This window comes from Mesoplodon bidens (assembly GCF_964165515.1).
Source record: "Mesoplodon bidens genome assembly, chromosome: X".
Lineage (NCBI taxonomy): Eukaryota > Metazoa > Chordata > Mammalia > Artiodactyla > Ziphiidae > Mesoplodon > Mesoplodon bidens.
This window is the reverse complement of record NC_138163.1, coordinates 23,755,897-23,780,292: the sequence shown is the minus strand read 5'-3', so window position 1 is coordinate 23,780,292 and position 24,396 is coordinate 23,755,897. Positions and strand designations below refer to the sequence as shown.

Below are 24,396 nucleotides of genomic sequence, written 5' to 3'. Positions count from 1 at the left end.
GTCCAGTTCCTCAATGGAGTGGGAGAACTGTTTCTTTTGCTTAAATACACCAGAGAGGGAGAGGAAGGCGTCTTACATCCTCACTCAGGGAGAAGACTAGGATGGTTGGGCAAGGCTGGCTGGCCCGCTTCTCCAGCCACTCTGATTTCTGGAATCAGGATCATAAACCTAGTGGGTGGTAAGTAAAAACTGGGACCTTGGGAATTCCCTGGTGGTCCAGTGGTTAGGACTCCATGCTCTCACTGACGTGGGCCCAGGTTCGATCTCTGGTTGGGGAACTAAGATCCTGCAAGCCGCATGGCGTGGCCAAAACAAAACCAAACAACTACCTCCCCCTGCAAAAAAAAAAAAAAACCCTGGGACCTTACCACATAAACTTAGCTCAGGACATGTCTCCCTTAATGTGACAACACTTGGCAGCAAAACCTTGCCGTCAGCATCAACAAGAGAGCAGAGTACCCTGGTCTGTACTGCCGAGGACGAATACACTGCGTTTACTGAAACAAAATCCACCCCAGAGCCCATTAAGAAGGGAGGCGCCACCAGAAAAAGAAGCCAGCCTTTAGCCTCCTGTCACTGCACCTCAAACCATTAACAACTGCCAGTCAAAAGGAAGGCAATCGACAGGTGGGGACTGATTTGATTTTTTACTCTACATCCCTTTGCGTGGCTTCATTTTTTTCAATGCCGATGTACCATTTTAATAAAGCCAAAGCAGAAAAACTGGCCCATCAAGTGGTAGTTTTAATGCAAAGGACCAAATGTGAGATCGTACTGGGAGCCTTATTTAAGAAAAAAAAAAAAAGATTCAATTTAATGTTATTTTCAGCCTGGTTTAAATTGCCTGGTAGAAAACTTTCCCCTTTTATTAGCTGATGTTTATGTGCAGGGTAATAATGTTGGGTAATAATGGATGTTCATGAAACTTTTAAGTGCCTTTTGCCCTTTCAAATGTGCATACATTTTCTCTGTAGAGCCCGGAAAGTGCAAAGCTGAAGAAACAGCCTCTAAATACAAAGGGACATATAAGTGGCTCTTAACCCACCCTACCGAGACAGCCCAAACTAGATGCATAAAAAATGAGGATGGAAACGCTACTAGAATCTGGTATGTACCAGCCAAGTTCTAATTGAGAGTTCAGATACATAAAGATCTGCTTAATTGGAAGCATGTTTCCATGTCATTTGAGCATGCTCCCTCCCTTTCTTTCTTTTACCTTGTGGACCTACTTAAGCATACACATGCCATATAATAACATTCCAGAAAAAATTTCAAACAAAAAGAGAAAAATGCACCCATAATCCCACGACCTGAACACAGCTGTTTTTAGGTTGTCGTATTTTTCCATTTAGCCTTTCACCGTATGCCCTTTAAATTTTATGTAGTGGTATTCACCATCCTTATAGCACTAATGTCATTTACCCTTTCACTCAATGGTTTATCAAACATTTTCCATGCTTTACATTCATCTTCTTAATGACTTTTTCAAAAACCTGCCTCAGAAGCTACCTCGTTGATGGGCCATAATAATTTACTAAATCACTCTTCTATTGTTGACTTTAACATTTTCCTTTTTAAAATCATCAGCCCCTCTTTTCTTACTCTCTGCTACTGGTTTATGCCGTTAACTTAAGTGTGCAGGCCAGAGGGGCAGCAGGTTTTGACAAAAGCTTAAAAATTCACTTTTGGAGGGTGACATCTTGGACTGGGTCCTACCTCTTCCTGCTTGCATCTAATCACTTAGCAAGTCATGCAGCTTTTGTGGTCATAATCAGAGCTCACATCTACCCTTTCTTCTCCTACCCCACTGCCACTCCCTGGGTGCCTACGATTAGAGTAGTCTCCTTGCTTTCTAACTGCCCACTACCCCCCAGCTACACTCCACCAGCGTGATTTTCCTAAAGGATGGCTGTCATCGTTCCAATCTCCCACTCCAGTTCCATATTGCCTCAAGAATTAAGTCCAAACCCCTAAAGTACTCAAGACCTGCAGGCTCCTTTCCCTAACATGCACTCCAGCCAACGAGGGCCATTGTCATTCTGGACTTGCATCTCTTTCTCTGCTTGTACTATTTGCTCTGCTTGGTTGGAGGAGTGGGGGACACTTTCTCCATCTCTGTCCATTTAGCGCCCAGCTCAGCTCAAAAGTTACAAATAAGTTCTCCTTGATTGATGGTTCAACAGATTCTGTTTTGTTTATACACTTTTTCCATCTCATATCTTGCCTAATAAATGTAGTTACATTTACAGTCTCAAAGCACCAAGTTACAAGCTCCTCAAGGGACGAGACCTTGCCCTGTTTGTCTACTACCAGTCCTAGAACACAGAAGGTTCCCAATAAATGTGTTAGCTGATTTGAAATGAACTGGCTTGAATTGGATGGGGCATAGTGGAGGGTGGATGATGAAAGCCAGTGAGTCACAGAGGGTGCTATACTAACTGCCTTGAGTAAATTAATATGCTGAAATAGAGACCACAATTCTAACAGGAATGCCCTCTTAAAATGAGGGTAAGAGGCAAAAGTGAGGGTAGGAGTCATGTCCAGAGGGGCAAAAATCTCTGCCTTGACTCTCGGTCCGATGGATGTGGCCCTGCTCCGTCTCAGCCTCTCTTGCCTGTTTATACCTCCTGCATGGGGACCCTAGATTCACTTGCTCCCCAGGAGCAAAGTTTTCTTCACTGTACAAACACTGTACCACCTTTGCTATCTCAGCCAGGAGGCTGGGAGTGGGCAAAGGGGAGGCATGCCAAGGACACACCGTGTTCCTTCACCATTCGCTTTCAAAGTATTCTGGCCTCATCTTCCAACCATGAAGCTTTTTGTTCATCTCTCCTCTCTTTTTCAGCTCAATCAGTATCAACACTGGCAAATCTCACTGGGAAAAACCAAAGTTTAAACAATGCAAATTGCTTCAAGCGCTTCCTAATAAGACTGTGGATCTTGCTAATATTACAATAAGTGACGGTAAGACTGTTCTGTACACATTAGAGAAATAATGGAACTCAGTTAGTTTGTCTACTTGACCTGAGACCAGAGACAGTACAGGCAAACTTCCCGTAGGAAAATCTACCTGACAACAATCCAATTTCAGAAATGAGGTAGTTACATTGATGGAGGTGGGAGTGGAGCATGAGAAGTCAGAACTGTCAGTGTTTTTTGTTTTATAATGTTTTTTATTTTATAAGTTTTGGCTAGTTATTATTTTTGTTTTATTTTAATTTTTTTAAAGTTTTAATAGATAATACTTCATATAGTTCAATATTGGAAAAATTAAAAAGTGTATACAGTGAAACCTCTCCCTCCTACTGCTAACCCCAGCCATTCAGTTAGTATCCATGGAGATATCTATGCATCTATAAGGAAATGTGTGTGTGTGTGTGTGTGTGTATTCTTCTTCCCTTTTTGTGTGCAAAGTGGAGCGTGCTATACATGCTGTTCTGCACCTTGCTTTTTCCTCTTAACATTATATTGCAGAAATTGCCATACTAGTATATGATAATATAATATGCATTCTTTTTTTCACTGAGTTGTATTAACTGCATGAATATGCTACAATTGATTTCTTTAACCTGTTGCCTGTGGATGGTAATTTAACTTGATAATTACACTTTACTTTTAAAATACTGTTGTAATGGATATCATGCATGTGTCAATTTGTGCAAGTATGGTATGCTTGAAGCATAAATTCCTAAAAGTAGAATTGCTGGGTCAGTCATACTTTTTTTTAAGATAAATTGTCTTTTATTTGCTATGTCAAATTTTTTTTGAATTGATAAAGCTAGACTTTACATTATCATTTCTTTTTTTCTTATTTGTCTTATTTCTTTTAGTATTTTTTATTTTTATTTTATTTTTAAATTTTTTAAATGGTTTTCCTTTTTTTCTTTTAGTATTTTTAAAATTGAAGTATAGTTAATTTACAATGTGTTAGTTTCAAATGTACAGCAAAGTGATTCAGTTATACATGTGTAAATATATATATTCTTTTTCAGATTCTTTTCCATTATACGTTATTACAAGATATTGAGTAGAGTTCCCTGTGCTATACAGAGGTACCTTTTTGTTTATATATTTTATATACCGTAGTTTGTATCTGTTAATCCCAGACTCCTAACTTATCCCTCCTCCCCCCTTCCCCTTTGGTAACCATAAGTTAGTTTTCTATGTCTGAGTCTGTTTCTGTCTTGTAAGTTCTTTTGTGTCATATTTTAGATTCCACATATTAGTGATATCATATGGTATTTGTCTTTCTCTGTCTGACTTACTTCACTTAGTATGACAATCTCTAGGTCCATCCATGTTTCTGCAAATGGCATATTTCATTCTTTTTTATGGCTGAGTAATATTCCATTATATATATATATACCATATCTTCTTTATCCATTCATCTGTCAATAGACTTTTAGGTTGCTTCCATGTCTTGGTTATTGTAAATAGTGCTGCTATGAACATTGGGGTGCATGTGTCTTTTCAAATAAATCATACTTTTGATGGTGTCAAAATGCTCTCTGTAATAATTGCACCAACTTATACTCCCACTTGCAAAGTGTGAAAGTGTCTGTTTCAGAACATCTTCAAATCAACACAGCATGCTATCAGATTTTAGGATCTTGATTTGATAAGTATAAGTTAATCTCAATGTAGTTAAAAATTTTTATGGAGGTACTGACATCATAAAATTCAGCCATGTAATGTGTACAATTCAGTGTTTTTTAGTCTATTTGCTAGATTTTGCAACCATCACCACTAATTCTAGGACATTTTAATTACTCCTAAAAGAAACCCCATACATGTTAACAGTCACTCTCCATTCTCTCCTCCCCGCAAGCCCTGGAAAACTCCAATCTACTTTCTTCCTACTTTAATTTTATTTTATTGTAGTAACTACACTTTTTGTGAGATCTACCTTCTTGACAATTTTTAAAGTGTACAATACATTTCTATTGACTGTAGGTACAATGTTGTACAGCAGATCTCTAGAACTTGTTCACCTTGCTTAACTGAAAGTTTATGCCTGTTGATTAGTAACTTCCCATTTCCCTCTCATCTAACCCCTGGTAACTATCATTTTACTCTGTGCTTCTGTGAGTTCAACTATTCTGGATTCCACATATAAGTGAGATCATGAAGTATTTATCTTTCTGAGTCTGGTTTATGTCACCTAGCATAATGCCCTCCAGTTTCATCCATGTTGTTGCAAATGGCAGGATTTCCTTCTTTTTTAAGGCTGAATAAAATTCCATTATGTATGTATGTATACATATATATGTATAATAAAATTGTATTTATTCAATTATCTCTCTACAGACTCTTAGGTTATTTCCATATGTTGGCTATTGTGAATAATGCTGCAATGAACACGGGAGTACAGACATGTCTTTGAGAAAATGATTTCATTTCCTTTGGATATATACCCACAAGTGGCATTGCCGGGTTGTATGGTAGTTCTATTTTTAATTTTTGATTATTTTCCACAGTGGCTGCACCAATTTACATTCACATCAACAGTGTACAAGGGCACCATTTTCTCCACACCCTTGCCAATGCCTGTTATCTACTGATTTCTGATAATTGCCATCCTAACAGTTACGAAATGATATCTCTTTGTGGTTTTGATTTGCATTTCCTTGATGATTAGTGATGTTGAGCATCTTTTCATATACTATTGGCCTTTTGTATGTCTTTGTCTGAGAAATGTCTGTTCAAGTTCTTAGCCTTTTTTTTCTTTTTTAACATCTTATGGAGTATAATTGCTTTACAATGGTGTATTAGTTTCTGCTTCATAACAAAGTGAATCAGTTATACATATACATATGTCCCCATATCTCTTCCCTCTTGCATCTCCCTCCCTCCTACCCTCCCTATCCCACCCCTCTAGGTGGTCACAAAGCACCGACCTGATTTCCCTGTGCTTTGCGGCTGCTTCCCACTAGCTATCTATTTTACGTTTGGTAGTGTTTATATGCCCATGCCACTCTCTCACTTTGTCCCAGCTTACCCTTCCCCCTCCCCGTATCCTCAAGTCCATTCTCTAGTAGGTCTGTGTCTTTATTCCCATCTTACCCCTAGGTTCTTAATGACTTTTTTTAGATTCCATATATATGTGTTAGCATACGGTATTTGTTTTTCTCTTTCTGACTTACCTCACTCTGTATGACAGACGCTAGGTCCATTCACCTCACTACAAATAACTCAGTTTCGTTTCTTTTTATGGCTGAGTAATATTCCATTGTATATATGTGCCACATCTTCTTTATCCATTCATCTGTCAATGGACACTTAGGTTGCTTACGTGTCCTGGCTATTGTAAATAGAGCTGCAACGAACATTGTGGTACATGACTCTTTTTGAATTATGGTTTTCTCAGGGTATATGCCCAGTAGTGGGATTGCTGGGTCATAGGGTAGTTCTATTTTTAGTTTTTAAAGGAACCTCCATACTGTTCTCCATAGTGGCTGTATCAATTTACATTCCCACCAACAGTGCAAGAGGGCTCCCTTTTCTCCACACCCTCTTCAGCATTTATTGTTTGTAGATTTTTTGATGATGGCCATTCTGACTGGTGTGAGATGATATCTCATTGTAGTTTTGATCTGCATTTCTCTAATGATTAATGATGTTGAGCATTCTTTCATGTGTTTGTTGGGAATCTGTATATCTTCTTTGGAGAAATGTCTAGTTAGGTCTTCTGCCCAATTTTGGATTGGGTTGTTTGTTTTTTTGATATTGAGCTGCATGAACTGCTTGTAAATTTTGGAGATTAATCCTTTGTCAGTTGCTTTGTTTGCAAATATTTTCTCCCATTCTGAGGGTTGTCTTTTGGTCTTGTTTATGGTTTCCTTTGCTGTGCAAAAGCTTTGAAGTTTCATTAGGTCCCATTTGTTTATTGTTGTTTTTATTTCCATTTCTCTAGGAGGTGGGTCAAAAAGGATCTTACTGTGATTTATGTCATAGAGTGTTCTGCCTATGTTTTCCTCGAAGAGTTTGTTAGTGTCTGGCCTTACATTTAGGTCTTTAATCCATTTTGAGTTTATTTTTGTGTATGGTGTTAGGAAGTGTTCTAATTTCATTCTTTTACATGTAGCTGTCCAGTTTTCCCAGCATCACTTATTGAAGAGGATGTCTTTTCTCCATTGTATATTCTTGCCTCCTTTATCAAAGATAAGGTGACCATATGTGCGTGGGTTTATCTCTGGGCTTTCTATCATGTTCCATTGATCTATCTTTCTGTTTTTGTGCCAGTACCATACTGTCTTGATGACTATAGCTTTGTAGTATAGTCTGAAGTCAGGGAGCCTGATTCCTCCAGCTCCATTTTTCTTTCTCAAGATTGCTTTGGCTATTCAGGGTCTTTTGTGTTTCCATACAAATTGTGAAATTTTTTGTTCTAGTTCTGTGAAAAATGCCATTGGTAGCTTGATAGGGATTGCATTGAATCTGTAGATTGCTTTGGGTAGTAGAGTCATTTTCACAATGCTGATTCTTCCAATCCAAGAACATGGAATACCTCTCCATCTGTTTGTATCATCTTTAATTTCTTTCTTTTTTTTTTGCAGTACGCAGGCTTCTCACTGCTGTGGCCTCTCCCATTGCAGAGCACAGGCTCTGGATGCACAGGCTCAGCAACCATGGGCCCAGCCACTCCGCAGCATGTGGGATCTTCCCAGACTGGCGCACTAACCCATGTCCCCAGCATCGGCAGGTGGACTCTCAGTCACTGAGCTACCAGGGAAGCCCTCATCTTTAATTTCTTTCATCAGTGTCTTATAATTTTCTGCATACAGGTCTTTTGTCTCCTTAGGTAGGTTTACTCCTAGTTATTTTATTCTTTTTGTTGCATCTACTCAGAATAGTTCTTCCACCCGAGGGACCTGGGGGAGATGGTGAGTACCACTTGGCTGCCTAGCCCAGTGGAACGATTCCTCCACAAGGCAGAGCTGTGGGGGATGGGTGCAGTTCCTAGCTCAAACGCCATGGCCTCCCACTGAACTTAACACATTTCTGTAGATTTTCTTTAATAAATGCTTCTCAATCTGTTGTAAGAACTCCCATCAATCTCCAGACACTGAAGTTGAAGGAACATGGCGACGTCTAATCTGTTAAAGAATAAAGGTTCTCTTCAGTTTGAAGACAAATGGGATTTCATGCGTCCAATTGTTTTGAAGCTTTTACGCCAGGAATCTGTTACAAAACAGCAGTGGTTTGATCTGTTTTCGGATGTACATGCAGTCTGTCTCTGGGATGATAAAGGCCCAGCAAAAATTCATCAGGCTTTAAAAGAAGATATTCTTGAGTTTATTAAGCAAGCACAGGCACGAGTACTGAGCCATCAAGATGATACAGCTTTGCTAAAAGCTTATATTGTTGAATGGCGAAAATTCTTTACACAGTGTGATATTTTACCGAAGCCTTTCTGTCAACTAGAGATTACTTTAATGGGTAAACAGGGCAGCAATAAAAAATCAAATGTAGAAGACAGTATTGTTCGAAAGCTTATGCTTGATACATGGAATGAGTCAATCTTTTCAAATATAAAAAACAGACTTCAAGATAGTGCAATGAAGCTGGTACATGCTGAAAGATTAGGAGAAGCTTTTGATTCTCAGCTTGTCATTGGAGTAAGAGAATCCTATGTTAACCTTGTTCTAATCCAGAGGATAAGCTTCAAATTTATAGGGACAATTTTGAGAAGGCATACTTGGATTCAACAGAGAGATTTTATAGAACACAGGCACCCTCGTATTTACAACAAAATGGTATACAGAATTATATGAAATATGCAGATGCTAAATTAAAAGAAGAAGAAAAACAATCCCTACGTTATTTAGAAACAAGGCGAGAATGTAACTCTGTTGAAGCACTCATGGAATGCTGTGTAAATGCCCTGGTGACATCCTTTAAAGAGACTATCTTAGCAGAGTGCCAAGGCATGATCAAGCGAAATGAAACTGAAAAATTACATTTGATGTTTTCATTAATGGACAAAGTTCCTAATGGGATAGAGCCAATGTTGAAAGACTTGGAGGAACATATCATCAGTGCAGGCCTGGCAGATATGGTAGCAGCTGCTGAACTATTACTACTGACTCTGAGAAATATGTTGAGCAGTTACTTACACTGTTTAATAGATTTAGTAGACTTGTCAAAGAAGCTTTTCAAGATGATCCGCGATTTCTTACTGCAAGAGACAAGGCATATAAAGCAGTTGTTAATGATGCTACCATATTTAAACTTGAATTACCTTTGAAGCAGAAAGGGGTGGGATTAAAAACTCAGCCTGAATCAAAATGCCCGGAGCTGCTTGCCAATTACTGTGACATGTTGCTAAGAAAAACGCCATTAGGCAAAAAACTAACCTCTGAAGAGATTGAAGCAAAGCTTAAAGAAGTGCTCTTGGTACTTAAATATGTACAAAACAAAGACGTTTTTATGAGATATCACAAAGCTCATTTGACACGACGTCTTATAGACATCTCTGCTGATAGTGAAATTGAAGAGAATATGGTAGAGTGGCTAAGAGAAGTTGGTATGCCAGCAGATTATGTAAACAAGCTTGCTAGAATGTTTCAGGACATTAAAGTATCTGAAGATTTGAACCAAGCTTTTAAGGAAATGCACAAAAATAATAAATTGGCTTTACCAGCTGATTCAGTTAATATAAAAATTCTGAACGCTGGTGCCTGGTCAAGAAGCTCTGAAAAAGTCTTTGTCTCACTTCCTACTGAACTGGAGGATTTGATACCCGAAGTAGAAGAATTCTACAAAAAACACCATAGTGGTAGAAAATTACATTGGCATCATCTCATGTCAAATGGAATTATAACGTTTAAGAATGAAGTAGGTCAATATGATTTGGAGGTAACAACATTTCAGCTGGCTGTATTGTTTGCGTGGAACCAAAGACCCAGAGAGAAAATCAGCTTTGAAAATCTAAAACTTGCAACTGAACTCCCTGATGCTGAGCTTAGAAGGACTTTATGGTCTTTAGTAGCTTTCCCAAAGCTCAAACGGCAAGTATTATTGTATGAACCTCAAGTCAACTCACCCAAAGACTTTACAGAAGGTACCCTCTTCTCAGTGAACCAGGAGTTCAGTTTAATAAAAAATGCAAAAGTTCAGAAAAGGGGCAAAATCAACTTGATTGGCCGCTTGCAGCTCACTACAGAAAGGATGAGGGAAGAAGAGAATGAAGGAATAGTTCAACTAAGAATACTGAGAACCCAGGAAGCTATCATACAAATAATGAAGATGAGAAAGAAAATTAGTAATGCTCAGCTGCAGACTGAATTAGTAGAAATTTTGAAAAACATGTTCTTGCCACAAAAGAAAATGATAAAAGAGCAAATAGAATGGCTAATAGAGCACAAATACATCAGAAGAGATGAATCTGATATCAACACTTTCATATATATGGCATAATTTTGAATATCATGGACAGTATTAAGAACCAAAATTTTGGAGTGCTTGGGCAGAAAGTTCTTGCAGTTTGTGCTAGAGGAAGGTTTATTTGGACTTTGATTACATAAATATTAAAATCTCTGCCTTACCTAACAAAACAACTATATTTTGCCAATCACATTAGTTAGCATGGTGGCATTCCCTTCATGTTGCACACTCTGTTTTAACAGCATGCCGTTTTGTGGAGAAACTTGCATTCATGAAGAGCCCATTATGAACTTTTAAAAATCTGATTTATACCCACCGGAAGAAATACAGTTGGGAAGGGTGAAAGTGGGGTTCTTGTTGCTTTTTTTTTTCTTTTTTTTTTCTTTTTTTCCTCTCTTACAAAAATGTACTTGCACAAGGAAGGATCTTCAGATGTTTGTGTGCTGAAAAATGCTGTTACGTTTTGTTTTAAAAAATGCAATTAAAACTAGAAATAGCACTCTTGGTTTCTTTTGATCAAAAGAGTGAGCTGGTCTACACAACATTGGGACAGGGCAGATATAGGTGAAAAGATAAGGTTATAATAGTATCAAATTATATGTTCAAACACTGCTTCAGTATAGCAACTGGATTTTAGTGGTGACTTAAAAATGGTATTAAATTTTTCCAACTAAAAAATGTTGGCTTTCTTTAAGCAGGAGACTACTGTCTTAGTTGTTTATTGTTAAATGATGAGGAGTTTTTAAAATCTTACATGGCTAAGAGAGCTTGTTTTGAAAAAGTGAAGCTCATATTAATTATTATTTTAATTGTTTAAAAAAATGTATGGAGATAGGTTGGTCGATTGCAGAGTCAAAACAGCAAAACAAGCATATTAAGTGTTTACCAAGACACTTAATATTTATATACTTAATATTTATTATGCCATATTCAAATTTATTAAAAACAAGACAGAAATCTCCTGCTTTAATATAATAAAGTTATGTAACTGACCTCTTAATCTGTAGCATAGAAATATTTTGAAATTTTAAAGTCTCATGATTAGGGATTTATAACCTCAGGTTTCTGGAAAGGAAGACATTCTGTTTTAAAAAGTAATAATTAAGTATCAGTCACCTAGGAGGAAGAGAAAAACCACAACATAGACCTGAAAAGCATAAGCAAAATTGTTGCAATCTTAATATGAGCAGTAAACTTGCCAAATATATGTACATATATATTTATATATTTTAAAAATAAACATTTAAAAAATGTTCAGAAGGCAACACTTATCTTGTTCCTTTTAGTCAATCCAAAATAGCAACTTACTAGTTGCTGGCAACTGAATACCCAGAGTAATGGAGATTTTAGGACTTGAGGACATGAACAACTTAAAAGAGAAAAACTTACTCCCCATTGGGAAAGAATGGCTCAACATGGATTTTATTCATTGTAGTGCACATTTCAAATTTTCTTGCGAATTATTTTATATTTTATTTGATGTTAAGTAATATTTTAAATTATTTTGATGATAGTAGGAAATGGAGTGCCAGAGTGTTGAAAGGCATACAGTATTATTACACAGTGCTTTCAAGAGCATTTCATGGAATCTGTCCCCAGTCCCAAGAGACTTTGTGAGCTGCCTACTGAAAGAAAGGACAGCAAATTTAAAACATTTAAGGTTTTGCTGGCTATAGTCAAAGGCCTATTCTGAAACTCATAAGAAATTGGAATTTTGTTTCTAATTTAAAATCTTACATTTGAGCTCTAAGGTAGCATATGTCCGTTATTAGACCAAGTATATTGTGAAGATAAAACTAAATTAGCGCTCACTGTTTACTCTAATTAGATGACTGTTAACAATGGATAACTTCAAAATTTTTAAAAACTGATAATTTGGTAATAATTGTGGCCCTTATGTTTAACAAGTAGTTTGGTATTGGCATATTTGCTTATCCAATACAGGAGCACCAAAGGAGGAAGCAATGGAAAGAAAAATTACAGGCCATTTCTTAAAGTTTAAGATTTGTTGTTGTTTTAAACCAGAATAGTTCTCAGAACTTTTTTTTGGAATTTCTAATCCTTTTTTAGTCATTTAAGAATGAGAGCCATGATGTTTTGATTTATAAAGGCAAATTTAATGCAAAAGTGGGTAACTCTAAATCCATAGCAAAGTTTTCTATTAAATTTTATAAATTTTTAAATTGATAATTATGTCCTAATTGTACTTTGGGGAATAGAACAGCAACAAATACTGTAGACTTACAGTTTTCATCATTTTGTTCATTATGTATACAAAAGTTTATCTGACTACTTTTTGGTGTTTATAAAAACCATTTAGTTGACAAGGTGCCTATACCATTGTTGAATTTCTTTAAATATATTTTGACAACAGATTTGCTAATTAAAAAAAAAAAAGGATCTGGAAAAGAAACTACCAGCAATTTGCTCAAGATACAGAATCACAGTTAGTATCCTTTATTACTAAGTCCCTTTTCTCTAATGTGCACTTAAAATTAGTGCTATCTGAGCAGGGATGAACTCTGACATAGTTAAGGGGAAAAAATATATACATATATATGCATATATTTTTTTCATGAGCAGTATGGCAATAGGACACTTCAGAGGTTAAGATTTGAACATTCATTTTCTAATGTAAAGGTGGAGCCATCTTGAAAATGTTAACCTTTATTGCCATCTCATTGCCAGAGTAAGTAGATATGAAACAAAACATACAAAGTGAAAATACAGAACAACTTTAATGCTTACAATGAGTTAAATATTTAGAGTATTACTGTTCTAATGATTTAATGAGTATCTTGAAATAAATTCTGAAGTCTTCCAATTTTTACATTTATTGGAGAGGTCCCTGCATTCTGGCAAACTTTATTTAAGTCTCTTTCTCTTATTTTGTGCAGTTCTTATTTTTACCTTTTATTAAATTTAATACAAACTATGACTGGAGTAGTTTAAAAGTATTTTGTATTATTTGCAGTAGGATGTCATTGGCCCTGCTCAAAGGGCAAATTTTAAAAATTCAATTTGGGTGAAAGTTTTGCTAGTTTTCCAGAAAGATTTGCTATCTTAAACTCAAGCTTGTTTTTTCTATTTTCATGTAAATGACTGGGATGCTACCTTATAAACTCTTCCAATGTCATGTTTGTGAAATAAACATTACAATGAGAGCTTTCCTGTCATCTACACTATATATGTTGTCTGGAGTGTTGAACAAATTTGAGTTCCTAAGTTGTAATCTATCCTCGTATATACAATTTTGAATGTGTGCCACTACATACTGAGATGATAATGCTGTACAATTTTAAATGGTAGCAGTTTCTGTATGCAGTAGGCTGAAATATTTTGATGAACTGCTTAATTTTTGGATTTTATTTTTTAAGTTGTATAATTTATTTTCTTGCAAAATAAAAATGTAATATAAAAACTTTCAAAAAAAAAATCTCCAGACACTTTGAATGATTGTCTGCTAATTTTGACCAACACAATAGATCTCTCTCTTGGTGAACTTTTCCCCAAGCTTATCCTTACACCACCATCCTGAAAGGCCTGCCTCTCCTTATCAGTGTTTTTTAAGTATGCATAAAGGTTTTCCTCACAGAATTTCAGTTTATACACACCTTGTCAGGCATAGCTCTACTGCATAAAGTGGGTTCCTCCCATCCTGAAGAGTTGGAAATTGAGATGCATCCATTCCAGTGCCCTGCAAAAGAGCCAGGGAAGAGCCTTGAGGCAGTGAACTTGAGTCTTGTCTTTTTGCAGAAGATGTAAATTCGAGATCCTTGCCAAGGAATATCTAGAGGAATTAGAAAAGCAAACACAACTCTGATGATTTCTAGATCTGAAATCATGAGTCAGGGCAAGAGGGAGTGTTGCAGCTTGAAGTGAGTGGGCAGCAAGACAGAGAGGTCTATGTTTCCTGCTGGCCTCCCTCCTTCTGAGTGACACATTTTTCTTAGACATGCTAATAGAATTTTCTCTGTGGAAGAAAAAGTTAACTAACAACCATAACAACAACAAAAGCATTGCATTGGGTTGGGATTTTTAGAAAATTAACTGTCAGAAGTCACTTTATTTAAAAAAATCTGCAGAGAAACAGAACAGTTAGAGGGTGGCTGTAAGGTATATAACTGAAAAATAAACTATAAAATTTATTAGCTTTGGAGGAATCCTCTTCTTGTAAGGTAGGAGCTTAATGAAAAATGAGTAGAGTTAAGGAAAGAAAAATGCATTCATGTTGAAACAATTTTTCTTTAGCTTTTGATCTTGCTGACAAGTATGAGATATCTTGGTTGGAGAAAACTCATCAGTTCCCCACTTAAATCCTCAATTCACATAACTCCTTAATTTCACAGTTAGAAAAAGTACACTTATTTCAAAGTTCTGTAGATATGGAGGATGCATCACACTCTGAAGTTGGCTAGAACTTTTCACAAAACTGTCTTCTGTCTGTGTTCATCCCACCATCAGGGCAGGAGAGTGTGTGATTGAGAGAGAACAGTGTAACTCACAGGATGTTAGGGAGAAGGCCTGCAAAGTATAGCTGTTCCAACCCCCAACACCATGGAGAAAAGAAACAAAGGCACAGACACTGTAGTAGGAAGTGATATTGAAGAACACTAGCTTTGGAATCAAGCAGGCCTGAATTAAACTCTGGGTTAGAACCTCTGTGTCTTAATTTCTTAATCTGTATAAAGGGGATAATATTATTACCCACCACACAGGGTTATTGTGATGAGCAGATTTAAAAAATGTACATGTAATGCCCTGCTATGGTATTTCGTCTCCAAAGCAGCCTCCATCAATTTATTCCCTCCTTGTCAACCGGGAGTTGAATCAAGGCTAGCCTGTGACTGCTTAGCCCAATAGAATTGGGCAGTAGTGATACTATGCCAGTTATGGGACTAACTTTTAAGAAGACTGGAAGCTTCCACTTCCTTTCTCTTCGTATGCTCTCATTTGGAATTCTTCCTCTCAGAAACCAGACACCATGCTATAAGTAGTCCAAACAGTTGTGTGCTGGAAAACGTTTAACAGCCAGCTCTACGGAAAAAAGGTAATAATTTGTAGTATATGCTGATTTCCTTGGTGTAATACTCCTCCCAAGGCTGAATACAAAACTACAACATGTAGCACTGAACATAAAGTTGGTAAGAGATGCACGGATACAGTAGATATAAACAGTCACAAGAACATAGATTATTAAAATGTAGTAAAATATTTAGGAAGTGATGAGTTCTGAGTACCACCATTATTTTTAATATAATTTATTTAATTGTAATTTTATATAATTTAACTTTTAATAATGGCTCACAAAATTCCTGAAAGTGTAAGAGTTGGTTCTCAAGTGTTGATACAAGCTGGCTCCAGTACACCATAACCTGGATCCAGTGTACCACTGAGCCTAAGCCAGTGAGAGAGGCCATGTGTAGGGAGGAGCCTCAACTGACTCAAGGGACCCCCAAACGATAACAACCTTAACAGACCAGTCCATGGTGGCATCAACTGTGAGCCATGTGAAGGAGCCATCTTGGACTCCAGCCCAGCCTAGCCTTCAGATGACTCCAGTCCCAGCTGCCATCTGACTGTGCCTGCATGAGAGACTCCAAATGAGAAGTGCTCAGCTGAGGTTAGCGACACAAAGAACCATGAGAGATAACAATAAATTGTTGTCTTAAGTAATTAAGTTTTGGGGTTTTTTGTTATGCAGTGGTAGATAACTAGAAGACTGGCCTATGGAAATTGCTCAATAAATAACAGATGTCATTGGTTTTTTTTTTATTTTTTTGGCTTCACAAGCATGTGGGATCTTAGTTCCTGGACCAGAGATCGAACCCGTGCCTCCTGCAGTGGAAGTGCAGAGTCTTAACCACTGGAGTGCCAGGAAAGTCCCAGATGTTATTGTTTTGATTGTTGTAATTACTGGCAGATTAATTTTAACTGTTTCAAGCAATGGAGATTATTTATTCTACAGCTAGTAAGGGAGGATTCCTTTTGTTGCTTTTGCTTGGGGACTTAGAATTTTTACACGATGAGTGTGATTTGTCCTGGATTTTACTTAAAAACCATACAACTCCTGATGAAAAGTCTGTAATTACTTTCCACAATATAGTTAGTCTTCCACTGGCCTGTTATTTACTTTCATTCTGCCATAGCAGGGACTGCATGAAGTGAAGTCACATCACTGAAGCCCAAAGAATAATGACCCAGGTAGGCAGCTCTGGTTATCCCATTTACAACAAAGCTTGAACAACTTAATAAGAGCAGTAGAATGATCTGTGAATGAGCATGCTCTATTTTTCTTCCATCCCTAGTCTTATTGTTTCCTCAGTTTCTTTAACTGACCAGAAGATAGATGTAACAGGGACAAATTATTAATTTTGAAGTAATTTCACCTTATTCAATCTTCTCCCTTCCTTCCATCTCAGAGAGAACTCTGTTACCTAAGTTCCCATGTAAGCCACTGTTGGCCAGATTGGGGTTATGATTAAGGAGGGAAAATTGAGAGGATCTCAGTTAAGATTGCTTAATTTACATTGACAAGAACAGATAGTTATTTGTAAGGATGAGGGGGAATAAAGCAAGAAATGAGAGGGAAAGGGGAGAAGAAAAAAATAGCCTGTGTGGGCTATGTTGGGGATAAAGTTGTGGAAGGCTTGGGGTAGGAGAGAGAGATTTGGGGAGATGCTGCCAACTGTGGAGGACATTGAAAGAGGAGAAACAGAGAAAGAGTTGGTTATTTGTAATGTAACTTGGGTTAAGTGTGTTATGAGTGTAATCTCTCTGAAATTTTTCTCAATAGAATGTATTTTTCATTATTTTCCATTATATATTAAAATTTTTTAATTTATTTTATTTTATTTATTTTTGGCTGTGTTGGGTCTTTGTTTCTGTATGCGGGCTTTCTCTAGTTGTGGTGAATGGGGGCTACTCTTCATTGCGATGTGTGGGCTTCTCATTGTGGTGGCTTCTCTTGTCGTGGAGCACGGGCTCTAGGCACGTGAACTTCAGTAGTTGTGGCACACGGGCTCAGTAGTTGTGGCATACGGGCTTAGTTGCTCTGCAGCATGTGGGATCTTCCCGGATCAGGGCTTGAAGCCATGTCCCCTGCATTGGCAGGCAGATTCTTAACCACTGTGCCACCAGGGAAGCCCTTCCATTATATTTTGATTACTGGACTTGAATGTGAGTGTTTTAAGCTAGGAGGGCACCACAAGGGAGCCCAGCTTTATATAGGTTATATCGAACTAAAATCTAATTTTGCCTAGTTTTGTATTTCTTTAATGAAGCTCTTTAACAGTGGGTGATGATCCAAACAAAAAACTATTTTAAAAAAGCATTTATGAGATATAAAGACATTTGAACACTGAATATTCGATGATGTTGAATATTATTGTTAACTTTTAAAAGAAATAATACTGGTATTGTGGTTTTGACAAACAAGGGTCCTTTGGTTTAGAGATGCATACTGAAGTATTCATGGATGAAATGATATGATGTCTGGGTGGTGCTTTAAAATAATCTGGGGTTGAGGGAAGGTAGGTGGGATTGTAGATAAAATAAGATTAGCTCTTCCTTGACCCTTGTCAATGAAGCTAGGTGATTCATGAGGTACATGGGGATTCTTTATACTATTATTTCTACTTTTGTGCATATTTTAAAATTTCCATAATAAAAGCGAAGAAAAAAGTGGATGAGTTAATATCTATTGTTCTCACTCTCTAGAAAGATCTAAGTTGCTTTTTATTGTTATGTGGTCCATATTTGCTTTTGTTCTGTGTGTTGCTGGTTTTTGACAGAAAAACATAATCACCATCCTTGATTATGAAAACACAGACTGAGTGTGATATTTGAGTACCGGTGGGATCTACTTAACTCAATCCAATACTCAAAAGTCAACTTAATTAGACTCTAATTGCAAGATAATCTTTAGTGACAAGAAAGGTTTCCCTGGGGGAGTATTTAAAAAAGGATTTAATGAATAAAAATTTGACTTATGTGCTACTTTCTGGGACTCCATCGATTGTAGAAATTAAGGTCCAGCATTTCCTTTTGTGAATTTTGTTAACTTGGTATATATTTCCCTTTCACTGCCTTTACTTTTTAAAGGGAAAGAAGCAGAACAGCATGGCCCCAAACTAGGTAATTCAGGTCTTACGTTTCAATTTTCTTTCCCCAGAGAATGCGAATAATGTTGCAGAGCACATTTTAAATTTAATCAATGAATCAACTCTTCTGGATGAAGAAGAAACAAAGATTATTGTTTTGAAAGTGTCCAACATTTCACAATGTGATGAGATAAATATGAAGCTAACCCAGACTATATTACAAATAATTAATTCTGCTTTGGGAAAGCAAAACAATTCAGCATCTGATTTGCAGGAAGTAAGCAATGAGTAAGTACTAATACTTTGGTAAAATAAGTTATTTCAAAATATTTAAAATATATAGTATTAATTCCTTTGCATACAGTCATCACCAATTTTAAAGGTTAGGTAGCTATGCATTGAAAGCTCAGTTGGTACAATACAATGGGGTCATCCTCCTGGAATCCCAATTGTGAAAGAATGCAGTCAAATTCTAACTGAATCTTAATGATAGCAACTTTCCAAATAAATAGTTACCCCAAACCAAACATCCAATCTATTTCCCCAGTCCTGGTGCTCCCCCAATGTTCCCCATTTCTATAAAATGCATCCACCCAATGCTCAAGCAAAAACTTGAGAAGGACACTAGTTACCTCCCTGTACCTCACAGCCAATCAATAACCAAGTGTTGTACGAGGCACTGTACATGATTTTTTTTAATCCCTTAAATATTCCTGGAATCCATCTACTTCTCTCCATCGCCACCACAACCACCCTATTCCTAGCTCCATTTCTCTTAGCTGACCTTCTACAATAACCTCTTAACTGGTCTCACAGCCTCTGCTCTTGCCTCTCTATGGTCTATCTTCTACAGTCTCCAGAATGATATTTTATTGCATATATCAGATCATGTCATTCTCTTGCTTTTAAAACCACTCAGTGACTTTCTGCTACATATAGACTAAAATCCAAATTTCTTGGCCTATGAAGCCCTGCAAGATCTGGCTTTACATATATCAATTTCATTTAAACTTTAAAACAATCTTTTGAGGGCTTCCCTGGTGGTGCAGTGGTTGAGAGACCACCTGCCGATTCAGGGGACACGGGTTCATGTCCCGGTCTTGGAAGATCCCACATGCTGCAGAGCAGCTGGGCCCGTGAGCCATGGCCACTGGGCCTGCACATCCAGAGCCTGTGCTCCGCAACGGAAGAGACCACAACAGTGAGAGGCCAGTGTACCACAAAACAAAAACAAAAACAAAAACAAAACCAATCTTTTGAGATGGGAGCTCATATTATTTACTTTGCAGGTGAGGAGACTGAAGCTCGATGAGGTCATTTGATTTGCCCACACAGTTAGAAATTAGAGGAGCTAAGCTTTAGAGTTCAGCTGCTCTGACTCCAAAGTGTGTGCTCTTATCTACTAATTTCTTTCTCTTTTTTTTTGCCTTTAACAAACCCCTTTATTTTATTTTTTTTATTGGGGTATAGTTGTTTTATGAGACACAGATGTAGAGAACAAATGTATGGACACCAAGGAGGGAAAGGGGGCGGTGGGATGAATTGGTAGATTGGGATTGATATATGTACACTAATATGTATAAAATAGATAACTAATGAGAATCTACTGTATAGCACAGGGAACTCCACTTCGCTGTACATTAGAAACTATCTACTAATTTCTAAGCAATACAAAGATAGTGATTAAAACTCAAAGAAAAGTCTTACATTGAGGAAATCTTGGAAGGAGGATGGGTTTTACATTAAAGAGTTAGGAATGCTCTTTTCTATCTGTCTGTCCTTGCAGAATTCTGATGATAATTGAGTGTGCTGGTCATAAGATGGAGTTTCGTGGGAGGACAGCAAATCTGACGGTGGTCAAGCTGGCTTTGGCTGTCCTGCGGGTGGACCACACATTTGAAGGCATGACCTTCAGCATTCACTCCTACAAAGAAAGCACAGACCCTGAGGTGGGTGCAGCTCAGGGTATTGAGAGCCAATCAACCAAGCACTGCTCCAAGTCTTCATTCATTTGCTCCTTGGAAGGAGACGGGGTACATTTTATAACCTTCAGGGAATCTTATAAAATACAAATATCCCAGGGGAGATTCATATATAACCCTTAGTAGGCCAACACCTTGGTTGGAATGGTGTCCATGAGCTGTACTGTGATACTACCTTTGGCCCTGTGGCCCCAAATCATCTCAAATGTCAGTTTATCATTAGCTGCCATTTATGGAGCACTTAGTATTTGTTGGGCATTGTGCTACTATTTTATCTGTACAGATAAGGAAACAGAGAAGTTAAATAACTTGCCCAAAGACACACAGCCTAATGGCTGAGCCAGGAGTCAAATTTATGTCTGTCTGGCTTTAAAGTCTGGGCCCTTTCCCTTACTCCATACTACCTCAGCCTTTGGCCACCAACCCATGTTCAGAACAATTTGGGAGAGCAACATTTTTAAATTTATAGTTAAAAAATTATAAAACTTACATACAGGGAAATGCATAAATTTGAAGTATACATCCTCTGATTTTTGACAAATATGTACATCTGTGTAACTCAAACCCCTATCAAGATATAGAACATTACTATCAGCCCTGAAAGTCCCCTTGTGCCCATTCCCAGTCAATCCCTGCAACTGCTACTTCCATTGCCAACCACAATTCTGATATTTTTTTAACCATAGTTTTGCCTGTTCTAGAACTTTATATAAATGAATCATATAATATGTACTGTCTTGTATAAGGCTTCTTCCAGGTACTATAATGGGATTTTTTTTTGAGATTCATTCTTTTGTTTCCATAGTTTATTCTTTTTATTGCCGAATAATATTGCATTGGATGGATATACCACAGATTGTTTGGATTGTTACTAGTTTGGGGCTATTATGTTTAGGGCTGCATTGAAGATTCATGTAAAAGTCTTTGGACATATGTTTTCATATATCTTGAGTAAATACCTAGAAATGGAATTGCTGGCTCATAAGGTGTGTGTTTAAATTTGTAAGAACCTACCATACCATTTTCTAAAGTGGTTAATGATGTGGAGTGATTTTTCATTTTTGTATTGGCCTTTTGTATATCTTCTTTGGTGAAGTATCTGTTAAGATCTTTTGCCCATTTTTCAATTGGGTTGTTTGTCTTCTTATTGAGTTGTAAGTACATTTTGCAAGTTCTGGATACAAGTCAGATATACGCTTTGAAAATATTTTCTCTGTAGCTTACCTCTTCATTTCTTCAGTGCTGTCTTTTGATGATCATAAGTTTTAATTTCGATGAGGTATAATTTATCAGAATTTTTCTTTTATGAATAACAATATATGACTTGTCTAAGAAATTTTTGCCTACCAGCAGGTCAGGGAGATATTCTCCTATACTTCCCTTTAAAAGATCTATGGTTTTTGTTTTTATGTTTAGGACTATAATCCTAATTAATCAAATTTAATTTTGTGTATGGTGTGGTGTATGGTTTGGAGTTAGTTTTGTCCCATATAGATATCCAGTTATTCTAGCATCATTTATTGAAGACTTTTCTGTCCCCATTGGCTTGCTTTGGCACCTTTGACAAAATATCAAATACTCATGTAAATGTAAGTTTACTTCTGAGCTTTTCTATTAGGTTCCATTAATTTTTTTGTATTGGGTTGGCCAAAATGTTCATTTGTTCTTTTCCGTAAGATGGCTCTAGTAGCACCTAATTGCCTTTAACTTCATTCGAGACAATTTTGTTAGATTGTATTGTGACAGCTGTCATATCGGCATGCATTAAAAAAAAACAAATCAAAATTGGTGAAATTTTGTGAAGCCAGTTTTAAAAATAAATTTATTTATTTATTATTTATTTTTGGCTGTGTTGGGTCTTCCTTGCTGCACACAGGCTTTCTCTAGTTGCGGAGAGCAGGGACTAATCTTTGTTGCGGTGTGCGGGCCTCTCATTGCAGTGGCTTCTCTTGTTGCGGAGAATGGGCTCTAGGCGCTTGGGCTTCAGTAGTTGTGGCACATGGGCTCAGTAGTTGTGGCTTGCAACCTCTAGAGTGTAGGCTCAGTAGTTGTGGCGCACAGGCTTAGTTGCTCCACAGCATGTGGGATCTTCGCGGACCATGGCTTGAACCCGTGTCCCCTGCATTGGCAAGCAGATTCTTAACCACTGCGCCACCAGGGAAGTCCCTGTGAAGCCATTTTAATATTGAAGATGGAAGAAAAAAAGCAACATTTTAAGCATATTATGCTTTATCATTTCAAGAAAGGTAAAAATGCAACTGAACTGCACAAAAAAGATCTGTGCAGGGTATGGAGAAGGTGCTGTGACTGAACGTGTCAAAAGTGGTTTGTGAAGTTTTGCGTTGGAGATTTCTCACTGGATGATGCTCCACAGTCAGGTAGACAAGTTGAAGTTGATAGCGATCAAATCGAGACATTAACTGAGAACAATCAATGCTATACCATGCAGGAGATAGCCGACATACTCAAAATATCCAAATCAAGTGTTGAAAATCATTTGCACCAGCTTGGTTATGTGAATCACTTTGATGTTTGGGTTCCACATAAGTTAAGCGAAAAAAACCTTGACCGCATTTCCGCATGCGATTCTTTACTGAAATGTAACGAAAACGTTCCGTTTTTAAAACAAATTGTGCTGGGCAATGAAAAGTGGATACTGTACAGTAATGTGGAACGGAAGAGATCGTGGGGCAAGTGACATGAACCACCACCAACCACACCAAAGGCCGGTCTTCATCCAAAGAAGGTGATGGTGTGCATATGGTGGGATTGGAAGGGAGTCCTCTATTATCAGCTCCTTCTGGAAAACCAAACGATTAATTCCAGCAAGTACTGCTCCCAATTAGACCAACTGAAAGCAGCACTTGACAAAAAGCATCCGGAATTAGTCAACAGAAAACACATAATCTTCCATCAGGATAACACAAGACCGCATGTTTCTTTGATGACCAGGCAAAAACTGTTACGGCTTGGCTGGGAAGTTCTGATTCATCCGCCATATTCACCAGACATTGCCCCTTCGGATTTCCATTTATTTTGGTCTTTACAAGATTCTCTTAATCGAAAAAATCTCAGTTCCCTGGAAGACTGTAAAAGGCACCTGGAACAGGACTTTGCTGAAAAAGAAAGTTTTGGGAAGATGGAATTATGAAGTTGCCTGAAAAATGTCAGGAGGTAGTGGAACAAAGCAGTGAATATGTTGTTCAATAAAGTTCTTGGTGGAAATGAAAAATGTGTCTTTTATTTCTACTTTAAAACCGAAGGAACCTTTTGGCCAACCCAATAGATTCTTATGCCTTTATCACACTATCTTTATTCCTGTAGTCTTGAAGTCAGGTAGTGTGATTCCTTCAACTTTGTTCTTTCTCAAGATTGCTGTGGTTATTCCAGGCCTTTTGCATGTCCGTGTGAATTTTCAAATGTGCTTATCAATTTGTACAAAAACTTGCCGAGATTTACTGGGATTGAGTTGAAGCTATTGATCAATTTGTGGAGAATTGATTTCTTAGTAATAGTGAGTCTTGTAACATTTATCCAGGAACATTTATTCAGGTTTATTTTAATTTCTCTCAGCAATGTTTTGTAGTTTTAAGTGGAGAAGTATTGCATGTCTTCTGTTAAATTTATTATGAATATTTTATGGGTTTTGATGCTGCTGCAGATGGAGTTGTTTTTAAATTTACTTTTCTAATTATTTGCTGCAAGTATTTGAAAATAAAATTGATATGTTGTATCTATATCTATCACCTATCTCTATCTATCTATCTATCTATCCATCTATCTATCTATCTATCTATCTGGCATCTATCTATCCATCTATCATCTATCTGAATTTTGTACCCTATGAATTAGTTAAACTCACCTATTAGTAGTAGTAGTTGTTTAAAAGATCCCTTAGGCCTTTCTGTGAAATGCCATCTGACAAT

General features: G+C 37.3%; 2 protein-coding genes across 2 annotated transcripts in view; both read left to right on the top strand.

Moving 5' to 3' along the window:
• Window positions 1-24,396, top strand: part of ADGRG4 (adhesion G protein-coupled receptor G4) — a gene marked incomplete at both ends in the record, with an annotated part of 142,562 nt that overhangs the window by 54,042 nt on the left and 64,124 nt on the right. Inside the window, 4 exon segments of the mRNA XM_081222984.1 lie at window positions 975-1,107; window positions 2,846-2,964; window positions 18,560-18,776; window positions 20,275-20,437. Coding sequence (XP_081079110.1) covers window positions 975-1,107; window positions 2,846-2,964; window positions 18,560-18,776; window positions 20,275-20,437 — 632 coding nt within the window.
• Window positions 8,075-13,229, top strand: LOC308608336 (cullin-5-like). Its single transcript, XM_081221259.1, is given in 3 exon segments — window positions 8,075-8,637; window positions 8,640-9,068; window positions 9,071-13,229. Coding segments are annotated over 3 exon segments (2,334 nt in total). The 5' UTR covers window positions 8,075-8,081; the 3' UTR covers window positions 10,420-13,229.